This window comes from Chlorocebus sabaeus, chromosome 26, assembly GCF_047675955.1.
Source record: "Chlorocebus sabaeus isolate Y175 chromosome 26, mChlSab1.0.hap1, whole genome shotgun sequence".
In the NCBI taxonomy this organism is placed as follows: Eukaryota; Metazoa; Chordata; class Mammalia; order Primates; family Cercopithecidae; genus Chlorocebus; species Chlorocebus sabaeus.
In genome coordinates this window covers 34,590,514-34,607,024 of record NC_132929.1, presented here as the reverse complement: position 1 = coordinate 34,607,024, position 16,511 = coordinate 34,590,514, and the positions used below count along the sequence as shown (strand labels likewise).

Here is a 16,511-nt window from a genome sequence, read left to right as displayed (position 1 = left end):
TGTATCTCATCTTCATGACTAATGGCAGTACAGAAACACAAGTAGGACCAGAGCCCAGCCAGGGAATAAATCACTTAAACAATTCCAGCCAGGGGCAGTGGCTCATGCCTGTAATCCCAACACTTTGGGAGGCCAACGTGGGCAGATCATAAGGTCAGGAGTTCAAGACGAGTCTGGCCAACATAGTGAAACCCCGTCTCTTCTAAAAATACAAAAAAAATAGCTGGGCATGGTGGTGTGCACCTGTAATCCCAGTTACTCAGGAGGCTGAGGCAGAGAAGCATGTGAACCCGGGAGGTGGAGGTTGCAGTGAGCTGAGATCACACCACTGAACTCCAGCCTGGGCGACAGAATGAGATTCCATCTCAAAAAACAAAAAACAAACAAAAAAACATGCCATCACTGACAACTAGATAAACAAAATGTGGTATATCTATACAACAGAATGCTATAACTAATAAAATAAAAACTAATTACTGATACCTGCTACAACATGGATTAACCTCCTTAAAAAATTATGCTAACTTAGGCTGGGCCCAGTGGCTCATGTCTGTAATCCAAGCACTTTGGGAGGCCAAGGCAGGTGGATTGCTTGAACCCAGGAGTCGGAGACCAGGCTGGACAACATGGAGAAACCTTGTCTCTACAAAAAAATACAAAAATTAGCCAGACATGGTGACATGCACCCATAGTCCTAGCTACTCGGGAGGCTGAGATGGGAGGATTGCTTGAGTCTGAGAAGCAGAGTTTACAGTGAGCTATGATCGCCACTGCACTCCAGCTTGGGCAACAGAGCAAGACCTGCCTCAAAAAAAAAAAAAAAAAAAAAAAAAAAATTATGCTAAGTGAAAGAAGCCAGACAGTAAAGACCATATATTATATGATTTCATTTATATGAAATGCCCACAAAAGGCAAATCTATAGATACAGCAAATTAGAGGTTGAGGGGAATGAAAGTAGGAACAGACTGACAGCAAGAAAGCAGGAGCGATCTTCTGGGATTGATAAACATATTCTAAAACTGTATTATGGTCATTACTGCACAGCTCTAAATATACTTTTAAAAATTACTGAATTGGGCTGGGTGTGGTGGCTTTCATCTGCAATCCCAGCACTTTGGGAGGCCAAGGCAGGCAGATCACCTGAGGCCAGGAGTTCAAGACCAGTCTGACCAACATGGTGAAACCCCGTCTCTACCAAATAATACAAAAATTAGCTGGGTGTGGTGGCATGTACCTATATAATCCCAGCTACTTGGAAGGCTGAGGTGGGAGAATCACTTGAACCCTAGAAGTGGAGGTTGTAGTGAGTGGAATATCGCACCACTGCACTACAGCATGGGCAACAAAGTGAGACCCCGTCTCAAAAAAAAAAAAAAAAATACCAAATTGTACACTTTAAATGAATGAATTTTATAGTAGTTAAGTATACCTCAATAATTTTTTAAAAACATAAAACACTCTCTGCAAGATACAAAACTAGACATCAACAAATGAAAAAACATTCCATATTCTGGAATAGGAGGATGTCAACTCTCTGTAATATAATCTACAAATGCAATCCCAATAAAAATACCATCCTAGACCTCCCCACCCCCAATCACCTCCATGTAAACAAACTGATTATAAAGTTCACTTGGAAGAATAAACAAACAACAATATCTAGGAAAACATTAAAGATTCTATAATTAAAAGAGTATTCTTCCTGTACATGGACAGACAGAGCAGTAAGACAGAGTAAAAACTCCATAAAAAGGCCCAAATGCATATGGAAAATTTAACATGTGACAAAAGTAGCATATTTCAAATCAACAGGAAAAAGATGCTAATGACCGGATTGGGGACAAATGGATAGTCACATGAAAAAAAAATTGGGTCCATTTTTCATATTATACATAAGAATAAACACCAACTAGATCTATGCTCTAAATGTTAAAAATGAATTAAGTACAAGGACTGGGGGAAAATCGGCTAATTTTGCTACAACTTTGGAGCGGAAAAAGTATTCCTAATTACGACTCAAAATCCAGAAGCGGTAAGAATAAAAGTTGATAAATACGACTTGTGGAAAAAAATGTCGGCCGGGCATGGTGGCTCACGCCTATAATCCCAGCACCCTGGGAGGTCGAGCAGGTGGATCACTTGAGCTCAGAAGTTCAAGACCAGCCTGGGCAACATGGCAAAATCCCATCCCTACAAAAAAAATACAAAAATTAGCCAGGCGTGGGGGTGTGCACTTGTGGTCCCAGCTACTCAGCAGGCTGAGGTGGGAGGATCGCTTAAGCGTGGGAGGCTGAGGTTGCAATGAGCCAAGAAAGCAACACTATACTCCAACCTGGGTGACAGAGTGAGATCCTGTCTCAAGAAAAGAAAAAAAAGAAAAAAAAATTGGCATAAAAAGTATGTAAGTCAAGACACCACTAATTAATTTGTGAAAAATGTGTGTATTATATAGGATTTATATAGCTAATATAGAAAAAGCTTCTAAAAATGGACAGAAGAATGAAGACCAACATCCTGATATGAAAACAGGCAAAAAATAAAAATAAAAAATATGAGCAGACTGAACACAGGAAAAGAAATGCAAATAACCTAAGGTTTTTAAAACATATGAAAAGATACACATTACACATTTTAAAAAATAAAAGAAATACAAATTTAAAATGTACTGACATACTATTCCTCAGCTATCAGATGGACCAAAAACCCCCTAAAATCTGACAACATATTCTGTTGGAAAGATTTTTGAGAAAACAGGCATCCTTGCTGGTGAGCATTCAAAATGGTTACAATCACCATGGAGAAAAATGTGGCCATATCTTACAAAATAACATATGCATTTGTCCTTTATTCAACAACTGCCTTCTATAATTCTATCCCAAAGACACACTGGCAAAAAAAATATGGAATGACATATACAAAAAGCTATTTATTGCAGGAATTTTTTTTTTTTTTTTTGAGACGAAGTCCCACTCTTGTCACCCAGGCTGGAATGCAGTGGCACAATCTCTAGATCTCGGCTCACTGCAACCTCCACCTCCTGGGTTCAAGCAATTCTCCTGCCTCAGCCTCCTGAGTAGCTGAGATTACAGGCGCAGCCACTACGCCCGGCTAACTTTTGTATTTTTAGTACAGACAGAGTTTCACCATGTTGGTCAGACTGGTCTTGAACTTCTGACCTCATGATCCACCTGCCCTGGCCTCCCAAAGTTCTGGGATTAAAGGTGGGAGCCACCGCACCGGGTCAAAAAAAGCTGTTTATTGCAATGCTATTTATATTTAAAAAAAAAAAAAAAGTCTGCAAACTGTTCATCAATAGGAGACTGGTTGAATACACTGGTACAACCATCCAAGGCAGTATGATGAAGCTTAACAACAAAAGGAATAAAAAGAAATGACACATAGAGAGACACATACTTTCATTCCTCTACAGTATCTCTGTATACCCCAACAATAGTATATATTAAGTGAAAAAAGCAAGAGACACTTTTGAGTAAGAGAAGGGGGTCATATTTTGAGTTTATTTTTGAAGAAAAAAAAAAAGAAAGAACCAAAACTAAAGACCTGAGTATATCTTGTTTTAAAGTTTTGACTCTGAAGCCAGGTAAATGTTTTACATAATTTAAAAAGCAAAATTAAATTTTTTTTTAAAAATACCCTTAAAAAAGCCAACCCTGAAATAAATGAACCTAAATGCATGTGAAATTGGTGGCACAACCACACAGAAAACCGGCCAAGGGCAAAAAGGCACTATACAAAACAAAATACTTAAACTGTATTAATTAGAACTACTATATTAGGTTGGTGAAAAAGCAAGGGCAGTTTTGTCATTAAAAGTAATTTTTATGTTGAAACTAGTTCACTTATGTGTATGTATTTATGGTATATACAGGATAAGGCAAATAAGCAATGGTTAATATTATTAAGAATCAGAGTTTTCAGCATAAGAATACAAATATAAAACAACAACTTACATAAAAACTCTAATCCTAAACTTATAGTGGAAATATTCACTTGAAGATTTATTTTTTTCTGAATCTTTACATTCCTGGCTTTGTTAAAACAGTCAAAATGTGCTAGGCATGGTGGTTCACACCACACCTGTAATCCCAGCAAATGAAGAGGCTAAGATAGGAAGGTAAGTTGAGGCCAGGAAGTTGAGACCACACTGGACAATGTAAGAAGATCTCATCTCTAAAAAAAAAATTAAAATAGAATTGAAAAATTAGTGGAGCAAGACAGCATGTGTTGTCGTCCCAAGTACTCAGAAGGCTGAGGAAGGAGGATCACTTGAGCCCAGGAGGTCAAGGCTGCAGAAAGCTATGAGTGCACCACTGCTCTGCAGCCTAGGTGACAGACTGAGACCTTGTCCCTTTAAAAAAAAAAAAAAATTAGGTTAAATTCAAAAAAGCCAAAAGCATTGGCAACCCAGTAGAGCAAAAAACACCTTAATTCCCAGACTTTAGTCTCTATCACCTCCCAATAAAAGAAAATCGGGCCAGGTGCAGTGGCTCACACCTGTAATCCCAGCACTTGAGGAGGCTGAGACAGGCGGATCATGAGGTCAGGAGATCGAGACCATGCTGGCCAACACGGTGAAACCCCATCTCTACTAAAATACAAAAAGTTAGCCAGGTATGGTGGTGCGCGCCTGTAGTCCCAGCTACCCAGGAGACCGAGGCAGGGGAATCACTTAAACCCAGGAGGCGGAGGTTGCAGTGAGCGAAGATTACACCACTGCACTCCAGTCTGGCGAAAGAACAAGACTCTGTCTCCAAAAAAAAGTCAGGAGTTCTTAAAGGAACAGCTGTTTCTAGGTCTGGGGCAGGAACTATAGATTAATCTGCAACAATCTGATATACCAGAGAGTAGGGAAGTTATCAAAGACCACTAGGATGGCCTCAAAAGGATAATGACCCAGTCTGAAGATGTTCCCAATGGCCAAAGATGAAATCATTTCAAAAAATATAAAAAGACTGCAACAAACTGAAATCCATCAAATATACTAAAATGCATGCATTCATGATACTCAAAAACAAAAACACCTCTTTGGATGCTGCTAGAATACCAAGTCATTCTGAGACGTGGTAAATAAAGGAAGAAAATCAAGCATTCATCTCGCCTTTCCTGTATGAACAGAATTTCAGAATAACCAGTTAGCTGATGAACGAAGTGTTCTTCCTTCATAGAAGAATCTCAGATAATAAACTTAAGCAAAATGATAGAATTAGAATATCAAGGCTGGGAGTGGTGGCTCACGCCTGTAATCCCAGAACTTTGGGAGGCCGAGGCACTCAGATCACCTGAGGTTAGGAGTTTGAGACCAGCATGACCAACATGGAAAAACCTCATCTCTACTAAAAATACAAAATTAGCCAAGTATGGTAGCATAAGCCTGTAATCCCAGCTACTCGGGAGGTAGAGGCAGGGGAATCACTTGAACCCGGGGGCAGAGGTTGTAGTGAGCTGAGATCACATCTTTGCACTCCAGCCTGGGCAACAAAAGTGAAACTCCATCTCAAAAAAAAAAAAAAAAAAAATCAGTATTTTGCAACCCCTAATATAATGAATCTGGGCAAGACCATTAATAACTGCTAAAAAACATTACAGAAAACAGTGAAGGGGAACTTAATAATGGAAGGATCAGAATGACACCTGAACCCTCTGATCAAGCTCAATATGTGATGCAACAGACAGCACATAGTATCACCAACAAAGTACTGCCGGGACTAAACTTGAACCTAATCAAGCTTTTAGACCTAACTATCAGTTTACAGAAACGATGCCATATATAAAATAGAATTAAACCATGTGTGTTGAAGTCTCTATGAGTAAAATGATATCTACAATTGTTCTGAAACTCTCCAGGAAAAAAAAAAGAGGGGTTAGAAATGAAATAAGAATGGTGGAATGTCAACAACTGAAGCGAGATAATGAGTATATGGGGGAGTTCATTGCATATTTCTGTTTTTGTATATGTCTAAAAGTTCCCAAATAAAATCATAAAACCAAAAAAAAAACTCAATCAATGCTATTTTTCAAAAAGAGGGACAGAAGTATTCACAGCTTTAGATATAATTCCTGATCCTGGGACTCTACAATTCCAAGGGCTATCTTCTTAAGCAAACTTTTAAAAAAGCTTAAAAAGTCAATACAGTATGGACTACACATGGAAAACATATATATACAGCTACTGGATAATTTTTTAAGGCCCAATATAAGGTAAAATGACATCTGTAGTTTGGGACAAAGTTTCTAGTGATGCATCACTCATGGAGTCAGTAAGTGCCATATCTCACACAAAGCAGATGAGGATCCTATGCTCTCACAAATTGTGATGACTTAAAAAATGGTTCTAGCAATTACCAAGACGTCAATGTCTATGATGCTTGTGTGGATAAAATTATTTTCAGGAAGTGTGCGTAATAATCACTAATTCTAAATTAACATTTTTTCAATATTTTATATGTAAATAAGGTAATAAGACATATGACTATTTTAACAACAGCCTTAAAACTTTATATTTCAAAGCAAGATAGACAAAACTTCTTTTTCTCCTCTGTGGTAAAATGGGACTGACTTAAGCTCTCTTATTTAGGAGCATATTTGACATTTACATTTCCTTCAAGACTGAAGGAGATATAATCTATAATACCTATTAATTTTAAAGTTAATAAAGTATCAGGAAGTCCTCATATCCACAATTAATTGGGAAACCCAAGGTTTTAGTGCTACTAAATGTTAATTACTTCCAGTAAGGTACTCTGAATAGATCCTAGAAATACATTACTAAAATTAACACCCATTCTCAAACCTAGCTTCTGTTAGGTTATTTTAAATATCTGAAGTTCTTGACAAATATTATAGGAACAAAATAGAATGTATAAATTATCACCCTCACTGGCAACTGGGAAAAACTCAATGTCCAACAGGCTTGCTAACAGCCCAAGTAACATATCACTTCGGCTTTCTATAAAGAAAGTTATGTATAGAAATAAAGTTAAAATAATAAAAAATAAAGAGTTAAAGTTAAAAGCCAATTAATAATGGGGCAGCAGGAAGGGACTATTTTCCAGAAATCTGTTGATTATAACCAATAAACTGGTTATGTGCAGTGGCTCACACCTATAATCCAGCACTTTGGGAGGCCAAGGCAGGCAGATCACTTAAGCCCAGGAGTTTGAGATCAGCCTGGGCAACATGACAAAACCCTGTCTCTACAAAAAAAAAAAAAAATTAGTCATGTGTGGTTGCACACACCTGCTGCTGTCCCAGCTACTAAGGAGGCTGAGGTGGGAGCATCACCTGAGCCCAGGGAGGTTGAGGCTGCAGCAAGTCATAAATGAGCCACTGCACTCCAACCTGGGCAACAGACAAGGCTCTGTCTCAAAAAGCAAACAAAACCAAACCAAAAAGAACCACAAATAAACTGATGATGTAAAGTCAGTTAATTATACACAACCGTTGTGCCTTGGAGTGTTTTAAGATATTACAAAATACTTAAAATGTAGAACATTCTTCCATCAGTTTATTTCCCAATAGCCAATAAATATTGATGCACCAATATGGTTTGGCTGTGTCCCCACCCAAATCTCACCTTGAACTGTAATAATGCCCACATGCCAAGAAGGGGCCAGGTGGAGAAAACTGAATCATGGGGGCAATTTTCCCACATACCATGTTCTCATGGTAGTGAACAAGTCTCATGAGATCTGATGATTTTATAAATGCGAGTTCCCCTGCACAAGCTCTGTCTCACCTGCTGCCATGTAAAATGTGACTTTGCTCCTCATTCACCTTCTGCCATGATTGTGAGGCCTGCCCCACCATGTAGAACTGTGAGCCAATTAAACCTCTTTCCTTTATAAATCACACAGTCTTGGTCGGGTGTGGTGGCTCACACCTGTAATTCCAGTCTTTTGGGAGGCCGAGGTGGGCAGTGGATCTCTTGAGGCCAGGAGTTCGAGACCAGCCCAGCCATCATGGTGAAACCCAGTCTCTACTAAAAATACAAAAAATAGCCAGGCGTGGTGGCGCAGGCCTGTCATCCCAGCTACTCGGGAGGCTGAGGCAGGAGTCACTTTAACCCAAGAGGCGGAGGTTACAGTGAGCCCAGATTATACCACTGCACTCCAGCCTGGGCCACAGAGTACGACTGTCTCAAAAAAATAGTAAGAACGAATTACCCAGTCTCGGGTATGTCTTTATTAGCAACATAAGAATGAACTAATACAGTAAACTGGTACTAATAGAGTGGACCACTGCTGTAAAGATATCTGAAAATGTGGAAGCAACTTTGGAACTGGGTAACTGGCAGAGTTTGGAAAAGTTTGGAGAGCTCCAAAGAAGACAGGAAGATATGGGAAAGTTCGGAACTTCCTAGAGACTTGTTGAATGGCTTTGACCAAAATGCTTATAGTGATACGGACAATAAAGACCAGGCTGAGGTAGCCTCAGATGAAGACAAGGAACTTCTTGGGAACTAGAATAAATGGGTCACTCTTGCTATGCAAAGAGACTGACAGCATTTTGCCTCTGCCTTAGAGGTCTGTGGAACCTTGAACTTGACAGAGATGATTTAGGGTATCTGGCAGAAGTAATTTCTAAGAGCAAAGCATTCCAGAGGAAGAAGAGCACAAAATTAAAATTTGCAGCCTGACAATGTGATAAAAAAGAAAAACCCATTTTCTAGGGCAGAAATTCAAGCCAGCTACAGAAATTTGCATAAGTTATGTGGAACTAAATGTTAACGGGTATAACTACCCAATGCCTGTACCATCATTGTATCTAGGAACTAACTTGCTTCTAATTTTACAGGCTCATAGGCAGAAGGGACTTGCCTTGTCTCAGATGAGACTTTGGACTGTGGACTTCTGAGTTAATACTGAAATGAGTTAAGACTTCAGGGGACTGTTGGGAAGGCATGATTGGTTTTGAAATGTGAGGACATGGGATTTGGGAGGGGCCGGGGCAGAATGATATGGTCTGGCTATATCCCTTCCCAAATCTCACCCTGACTTGTAATAATCCCCATGTGTCATGGACGAGGCCAGGTGGACATAATTCAGGTAGGCAATTTTCCACATACCATGATCTCATGGTAGTTAGTAAGTCTCATGAGATCTGACGGTTTTATAAATGGGAGTTCCCCTGCACAAGCTCTCTCTTGCCTGCTGCCATGTAAGACGTGACTTTGCTCCTCATTCACCTTCTGCCATAACCGTGAGGCCTCCCCAGCCATGTGGAACCCCTTTCCTTTATAAATTACCCAATTAAACCCCTTTCCTTTATAAATTACCCAGTCTCAGGTATGTCTTTATTAGCAGTGTGAGAACGGATTAATAAATGCACATTGTAAGAAAAAGTTGTCCCAGAAGCTCCAGACTAATACCCAATCATCCATACAAATCATATCAACATTTAGTAAATAAGTCAAATTAGAAGTTCAGACATTACAACTCTATCCAGAAAGCCGGAGTTCAAGTTCTAGTTCTACCATTTGAATTACCTAAGACTTTTTGCCAAATCACTTTATTTGAATCACTCAAAATATGACTAGGAAATAACCTATCTCCTAAGAATCTAAGGAAGTTAATTATTTGAAAGAGCTGAGATTTCTTGACAATAAAGTTAAGTCCCATTAACATTTCAGTTTAACTATTCTGAAAATAGTTTAAAAAAAATCATTCCAAACTGATTTTCCAAATGTTTCATCTGTAATATGAGTGTGATGATAATGGAATCCATCTCATATGAGTACTGGAAGGATTCAATGAGAATACACATAAAATAGAACATTACTAGCACAGAGTAAGCACTCAACCAGTGTTAGGGTATTTTTATTACCAGCATGATATTAGCATCGAGGAATTTAATGCAAACTTCTTGGAGGGCATTCCGGTAACAATAGCTAACAACACTTTCAATACATACACCCTCTGAAACACTTTTAGAAATTATTCCTTAAGATACACTTACATAGGTGTACAAAATGCAAGCTCAAGTTTGCTCAATGCAGCAAATATTCACTGACAAAAGCTGATTAAATACATTATGGAACAGCCATACAAAGGGAATACTATGCAAATGTCAAAAAGAATGAGATAACTATACATGGTGATATAAAAAGAGCCACATTATTTATCCTTGAATAGGCTTTCACATTTTCTTTTCTTTTCTTTTTTTTTTTTTTTTTTTTTTTTGAGGCGGAGTCTCGCTCTGTCGCCCAGGCTGGAGTGCAGTGGCCAGATCTCGGCTCACTGCAAGCTCCGCCTCCCGGGTTCCCGCCATTCTCCTGCCTCAGCCTCCCGAGTAGCTGGGACTACAGGCGCCCGCCACCTCGCCCGGCTAGTTTTTTGTATTTTTTAGTAGAGATGGGGTTTCACCGTGTTAGCCAGGATGGTCTCGATCTCCCGACCTCATGATCCGCCCATCTCAGCCTCCCAAAGTGCTGGGATTACAGGCTTGAGCCACCGCGCCCGGCCTGGCTTTCACATTTTCTAAGGGAGATAAGAAACTACTAATAGTGATTACTTCTGGATAATAGTAAGACTGGAGGATATGAAGAACAGATAACCTTTTATCTTCTATTTTAAACCTACTAGATACTTTTAAAATTCCATATCATGTGAATGTTATTAAATCATTATTTTTAAAAAAAAATAATTTACAGAAATCACTTGTCTAGAAACCAGAAAACATTGGGTGTTCTTGGTTTCAACATTTTGGATTTCTATTTCTAATGTTTGAGGGTAATGTCTGAAAATAATGTAATTAAAATAATGTAATCCTTCCAAGAAAGGCAGTAAAATAAAAAACTTGCTACAATAATTATTAAATAAGATTTTTAAATGCATTAAGTTTGGACTTCTCATTAATACTTGGGACTATATGAACCCCTGGCACTGATAATTACATTTAATTACTATATTGTCATTCCCCTATAAACATCAGCTCCTTAGAACTTCTGCTCCACATCAACCATCCTGTCTCATTAACTTCAAGCACAAATTGAGCTCTGCTGTTCTCGCTCCCAAAACCAGTACGTGCACATTCTGACCACCTGAGAAAAAAGTGACAATTAAGCAAGACAACCCCTCATTTCCCTTATTTTCAGGAAACCTCTGGGAATGGTTATTCTACACTCTTCTCAGCTGGCTATACATGATCAAAATGAACTCTTCTCAAAAAAGTATTTGTGTAGGTTAAAACTGATCTGAACATGGCCAAGCCTAAGATTAAGAACAAGGTTACTGGTTTTAGGGTTCTGGCAAAAATAGAAAAATGAAAATGAAAAAGGAAAGAAATTCATGGAAAAGTAAGGGACTCATAAATAAGAAGAGAAGAAGAAATGGCACATCCAAAAGTAGACTAGCAAGCCCTGACCTTAACAGGCAAGACATAAGGTAAAACTGAGAAAGCTTATGTTAGTATTAGAAACCACGACCTAGCTAACCCTTTAGAAAGCTCCCCCTAAGCCCACTGCCCTATTCACTAATTTCACAAGAAATTAATCTTTTCCCTCAGTTCAGATAGCTCTTCAATGCTCACTTCAACAGCTCCCTTTAAATCACAACTGTAAAAGTGATGCATTATCTTAGGATGGTCTGTATATATGGAACATACATTTCAGGACTGTCTGCAAATAAACTTATTCTGCTTACATATCACATTTACTGTGTGTGTGTGAGAGAGTGTCGGTGCGCATGAGCAAGAGCACATATGCGCAAGAGCACTGACAGGAAATAGTCCCTATCCAATTTTAATTGATGTATTGTATGCACTGTCAGGACTAAAAGTCTCTGGGTTCTAGTATTAGAATAAAAGTTACTACTCAAATACCTGAAATTATTTTTCAACTATAAAGAACATGATAACAGCAAACAACAAGAATACAGCACTTAAAGAAAAAATATTGAGAGGCCAAGGCAGGTGGATTGCCTGAGCTAAGGAGTTCAAGACCAGCCTGAGCAACTTGACAAAACCCATCTCTACAAAAAACACAAAAATAAGCCAGGTGTGGTGGTGTGTGCCTATAGTCCCAGCTACTTGAGAGGCTGAGGTGGGAGGATGGCTTGAGCCCAGGAGGTGAAGGTTGCAGTGAACCAAGATTGCATCACTGTACTCCAGCCTGAGCAACAAAGCCAGATGCTGACTCAAAAAAAAAAGAAAAAATAATATTAACCAGTCTCTTTTAGTTACTAGAACTGTTCTTACTATGGTTGAATCCATCATACAGGGAGCTGAAAAAGTATTAATAAAAGTCAAGCATATTAAAGAAACACAAGGAAAAAAATGTGTACCATAAATTAAGAACACATATAAAATATAATCTAATATGTATAAAATGTAATAAATAAAGCCAGGTGCGGTGGCTCATGCTTCTAGTCCCATCATTTTGGGAGGCCAAGGCAGGCAGATAATTTGAGGTCAGGAGTCAAGACTAGCCTGGCCAACATGGTGAAACCCTGTCTCTACTAAAAATACAAAAATTAGCTGGGCATGGTGGTGGGTGCCTGTAATCCTGGCTACCTGGGAGGCTGAGACGAGAGAATTGCTTGACCCCGGGAGGTGGAGGTTGCAGTGAGCCGAGACTGCGCCACTGCACTCCACCTTGAGGGACAGAGTGAGACTCTGTTTCAGGAAAAAAAAAAAAAAAGGAATAAATGGCTATTCCCCCAAAAACTCTGACTTACTTTTGTCACTAGAAATTTTTTTAATTTTTATCTTAGCATTGGAGTCATGGTTTAATACTGCAATTGGTAATTTATATGGCTTAAAAATAAAAGTTAATAGAGCCTGATAGTCATTTTAAATAAAATCAGTAAGACACAAACAAAAAATTAAGCACATATACAATGCAAACGGTTCCATGTTTTACTCAGCTTAAACATTTTTACCTGAGGGAACAGCTGAATTGTTTTGGTGGTTTTCACTGGCAGAAACAAACAAATCTTCTTCTCCTTCAGTTGATGAGCTAGAAGAGGATTCGCTGCTGAGGTCATTCTCACTGGAACTACTAGAACTAGGTAGCAAGGCATATTTTCTTCGCGCTAACACTTCTCGTTTCTTCCTCTGCATTAATATCCTCTCTTTTTGTTTCTGTGTCCTCTGTGAGGAATTATTTTTTACAAATCTCTTTCTGCATGGAAGTCTCCGTAATGAACTGCTATGTAAACAGGGTCTTTTCATTAACAATCCTGATACAGATTCTGTCTCAGTCCGAGGCCACTTATGAGACCGTGCACTATGGCTTCTACTTTTAGCACTCAAAATGGTCTGGGAATGTCTTACAGAGACTTCTTTATCCTCATCTGAAGTCACAGTATCAGAATCTCCAAAATGCAGACTAGATGAAGGAGAAGAAAGACAATCACTAAAAGAGGAATCATTATCTTCATCACTTGGTGCTCCTAGGTGTTGCCTCAGTCCTAATATTCCCTGGTTTTCTTTAACACAATTCTGCACATACGAAGGGCCAGCCTGCTGGCTTTTGCGTTTTTTCCTCACAACGACACTTTTTTCTTGTTCTTGCTGGTTACCATTCATGTCCTTCTCTTGTTTTTGAGAATCATCACAAAGGTGAGAGAATTCATTCCCCACTTTACTATTAATCATCTCAACTCCTGCAGGAAAACTTTTGGCTGCCCCAATGGGCTCTGGATGCAAAAGGATCTCTTTCAGACTCTCCTGTGTCTTTGGTGCATCAGAAGGAATCTCACTCTTCATATCCACTTTTAAGGTGTAGAGCTCGTTATATTCAGGAGTCCATTGAGACATGGGAAACTTTAAGGAAAGCCTAGAAGACAAAATTAGATATTTAAAAGAATTTTAATGTGTTTTATTATACTATTTAACTGAAGAGTTCTCAAATTCCACCAAGAAGATCCCTTATAAAGGCAGAACTGTCTTTTCCTCATCAGTACACAAAATGTCTGTTATGAATTATTTTACTGTTCTTATAAAACATTTTTCTCTGGTCACTCTACTCATGCACCCAATTTTTAGAAATACAGTAAATATAGAGCATAAGCCTACTTAAAAACTTCTATCAACCAAAAACTGATCTTGTTGCATATCTTACTACCTTCAGCAACATAACATATTTGGTCAAATCAAACAATTACTTCAAAACCTATTTCAGTGAAATATAGACAAAAGGATTCAAATGCAAAAGACTAGTCAACATGTTTTACTCCTGGTATGACATTTTTAAGTGGTTATTAAATATTTCTGTACATCTAGATGGTTACATTAGATTGATACTATTAATAATGAGCTAATGAATATAAGCTTCTCTTTTCTATGTTTTTTTCCTTCATACCATTCTATTAATTCTCTAATGAGAATCTGAATTCTCCTGATAATAGGCACAACTACTGCATTTCAGTTTTAGATACAGAAAGATTACAGCCAAGACTTTGGGCTGCTGAAGATTATTCAGTTAAATAAACAGTACAGCAGAATATAAAATCAAACTTTGTGCAGCTAATCTATCTAAATCATTCAACATCTTAAATTACGAGCTGCCAAAAGGAGATACGAATTTAAAGCATTTACATCAATGCAATGTACATACGAAAATAACTTAAAATTAGTAAGTATCATGACAAAATGAAACATATTCATCAGAAAGGCAGTTACTGTGACAAACGAAGAGCTTTACTGGTATAAAATATGAGTAAACACTGTTAACATATTTTTAACAAGTTTTTATTAAGTATAGCATACACATATAGTCTAAGTTTATAGATCAATGAACACTAACAAAATGAACACCTCTATGTAACTGGCAAACAGATAGAGAAACAACATAAGCAGCACCCTAGAAATCCTCTTGCCATTACTACAACCCACCGAGTTGTTAACCACTATTCTAACTTCTAACACCATAGATTTGTTTTGCCCATAAAATACATTTTTAAACCAGTTCCTAAAAAGCGAGTAAAACAGCTGTTTTGTAAGCATTTTCCCTCTCTACAAATGGGTCACAGAAATATATAATCTTACAGGTCTCCCATGGTACTGTAGTATACAACTTTACTATCAGAACAAATGACAATAATTAAGGCAAAGAATGGCCTATTCCTACAAAAAGCTATCAAAACCACTATCTTCTTTTATTCTTATTTACAAGGACAGGCAGTGCTGTATCCAAGATCAGCCATCAAGCACTATCTGTAGTTCAGCAGGATCAGTGATAAACCAGGAACACAAAGATGAGTGAACATGAGCATGGCAATGAGCAAATTACAGAAGGCAGCCAGTCAGACAAGGATCATTTTAATTAAAGGCAAGAAAACAGAAGTCACAATGATAAAACACAGGTACATGTGATCTAAGAGTTGAACGGGATCAAATAGGATGGCTATAATAAAGAAGACAGGTAATAACAAGTGTTAGAGAGGATGCAAAAAAAAAAAAAGTTGAAACCCTCATACATTGCTGATGGAAATGTAAAATCGTACAAGCTACTTTGGGAAGCAGTAGAGCAGATCCTCAAAAATTAAATACAGGCTGGGCATGGTGGCTCATATCTGTAATCCCACCACTTGGGAGGCCAAGGCGGTGGATCACTGGAGGCCAGGAGTTCAAGACCTGCCTGGCCAACATGGCAAAAACCCATTTCTACTAAAAACACAAAAATTAGCCAGGCTAGTTGCGCATGACTATAATCCCAGCTACTTGGGAGGCTGAGGCATGAGAATCGCTTGAACCTGGGAGGAAGAGGTTACAGTGAGCTGCGATTGCACTGCTGCAGTCCAGCTTGGGCAACAGAGCAAGACTCTGTCTCAAGGAAAAAAAAAAAAATTAAACACAGAATTGCTATATGACCTAGCATTTCCACTCCTAGGTATGTACCCAATAGAAATGAAAACATATACTCATAAAAAAACTTATAAACAGCAACATTAGTCATAACAGCCAAAAAGTGGGAACACAAATGCCAATCAACTGATGAATAAATAAATCCACATAAAAGATTATCACTCAGCAACAGAAAGAAATGAAGTATGGTAGTCCCTCGCTATCACTATCCAGTTTAACTTTCCACAGCTTCAGTTACTCACAGTATGAGAGAGAGACCACATTCACGTAAGTTTTATTACAGTATACTGTTAGAATTGTGCTATGTTATTGTTGTTGTTAGTCTCTTATTCTGTCTAATTTATAAATTAAACTTTATCATAGGCATGTAGGTGTATGAAAAAAAAAACACTATATGGTTTCAGGCATCCACTGGGGGTCTCAGAATGGTTTCCCCTTGGATGAGGGCAGGGACTACCATACTGATTCAAGCTACAACACGGATGAACAATATGCTAAGTAAAAGAAACCAGTCAAAAAGATAACATAATGTAAGATTCCCTTTATATGGAATGTCTGGAATAGGCAAATCTACAGAGATAGAACGTGGGTACCTAGGGCTGGGGATGATACGAAGATTCGACTATAATGGCCAAAAAATATGGAGTTTCTGGCCAGGCACGCTGGCTCACACCTGTAATCCCT

The 16,511-nt window shown here is 38.4% G+C and overlaps 1 protein-coding gene across 10 annotated transcripts in view; it reads right to left on the bottom strand.

Moving 5' to 3' along the window:
- Window positions 1-16,511, bottom strand: part of RNF111 (ring finger protein 111) — a 169,222-nt gene that overhangs the window by 54,463 nt on the left and 98,248 nt on the right. For all 10 annotated transcript variants that reach the window (XM_038010033.2, XM_008016433.3, XM_008016435.3 and 7 more), the window contains one exon: window positions 12,899-13,797. In XM_038010033.2, coding sequence (XP_037865961.2) covers window positions 12,899-13,778 — 880 coding nt within the window. In that variant the 5' untranslated portion in view covers window positions 13,779-13,797. The remainder of the gene's footprint in view (window positions 1-12,898; window positions 13,798-16,511) is intronic.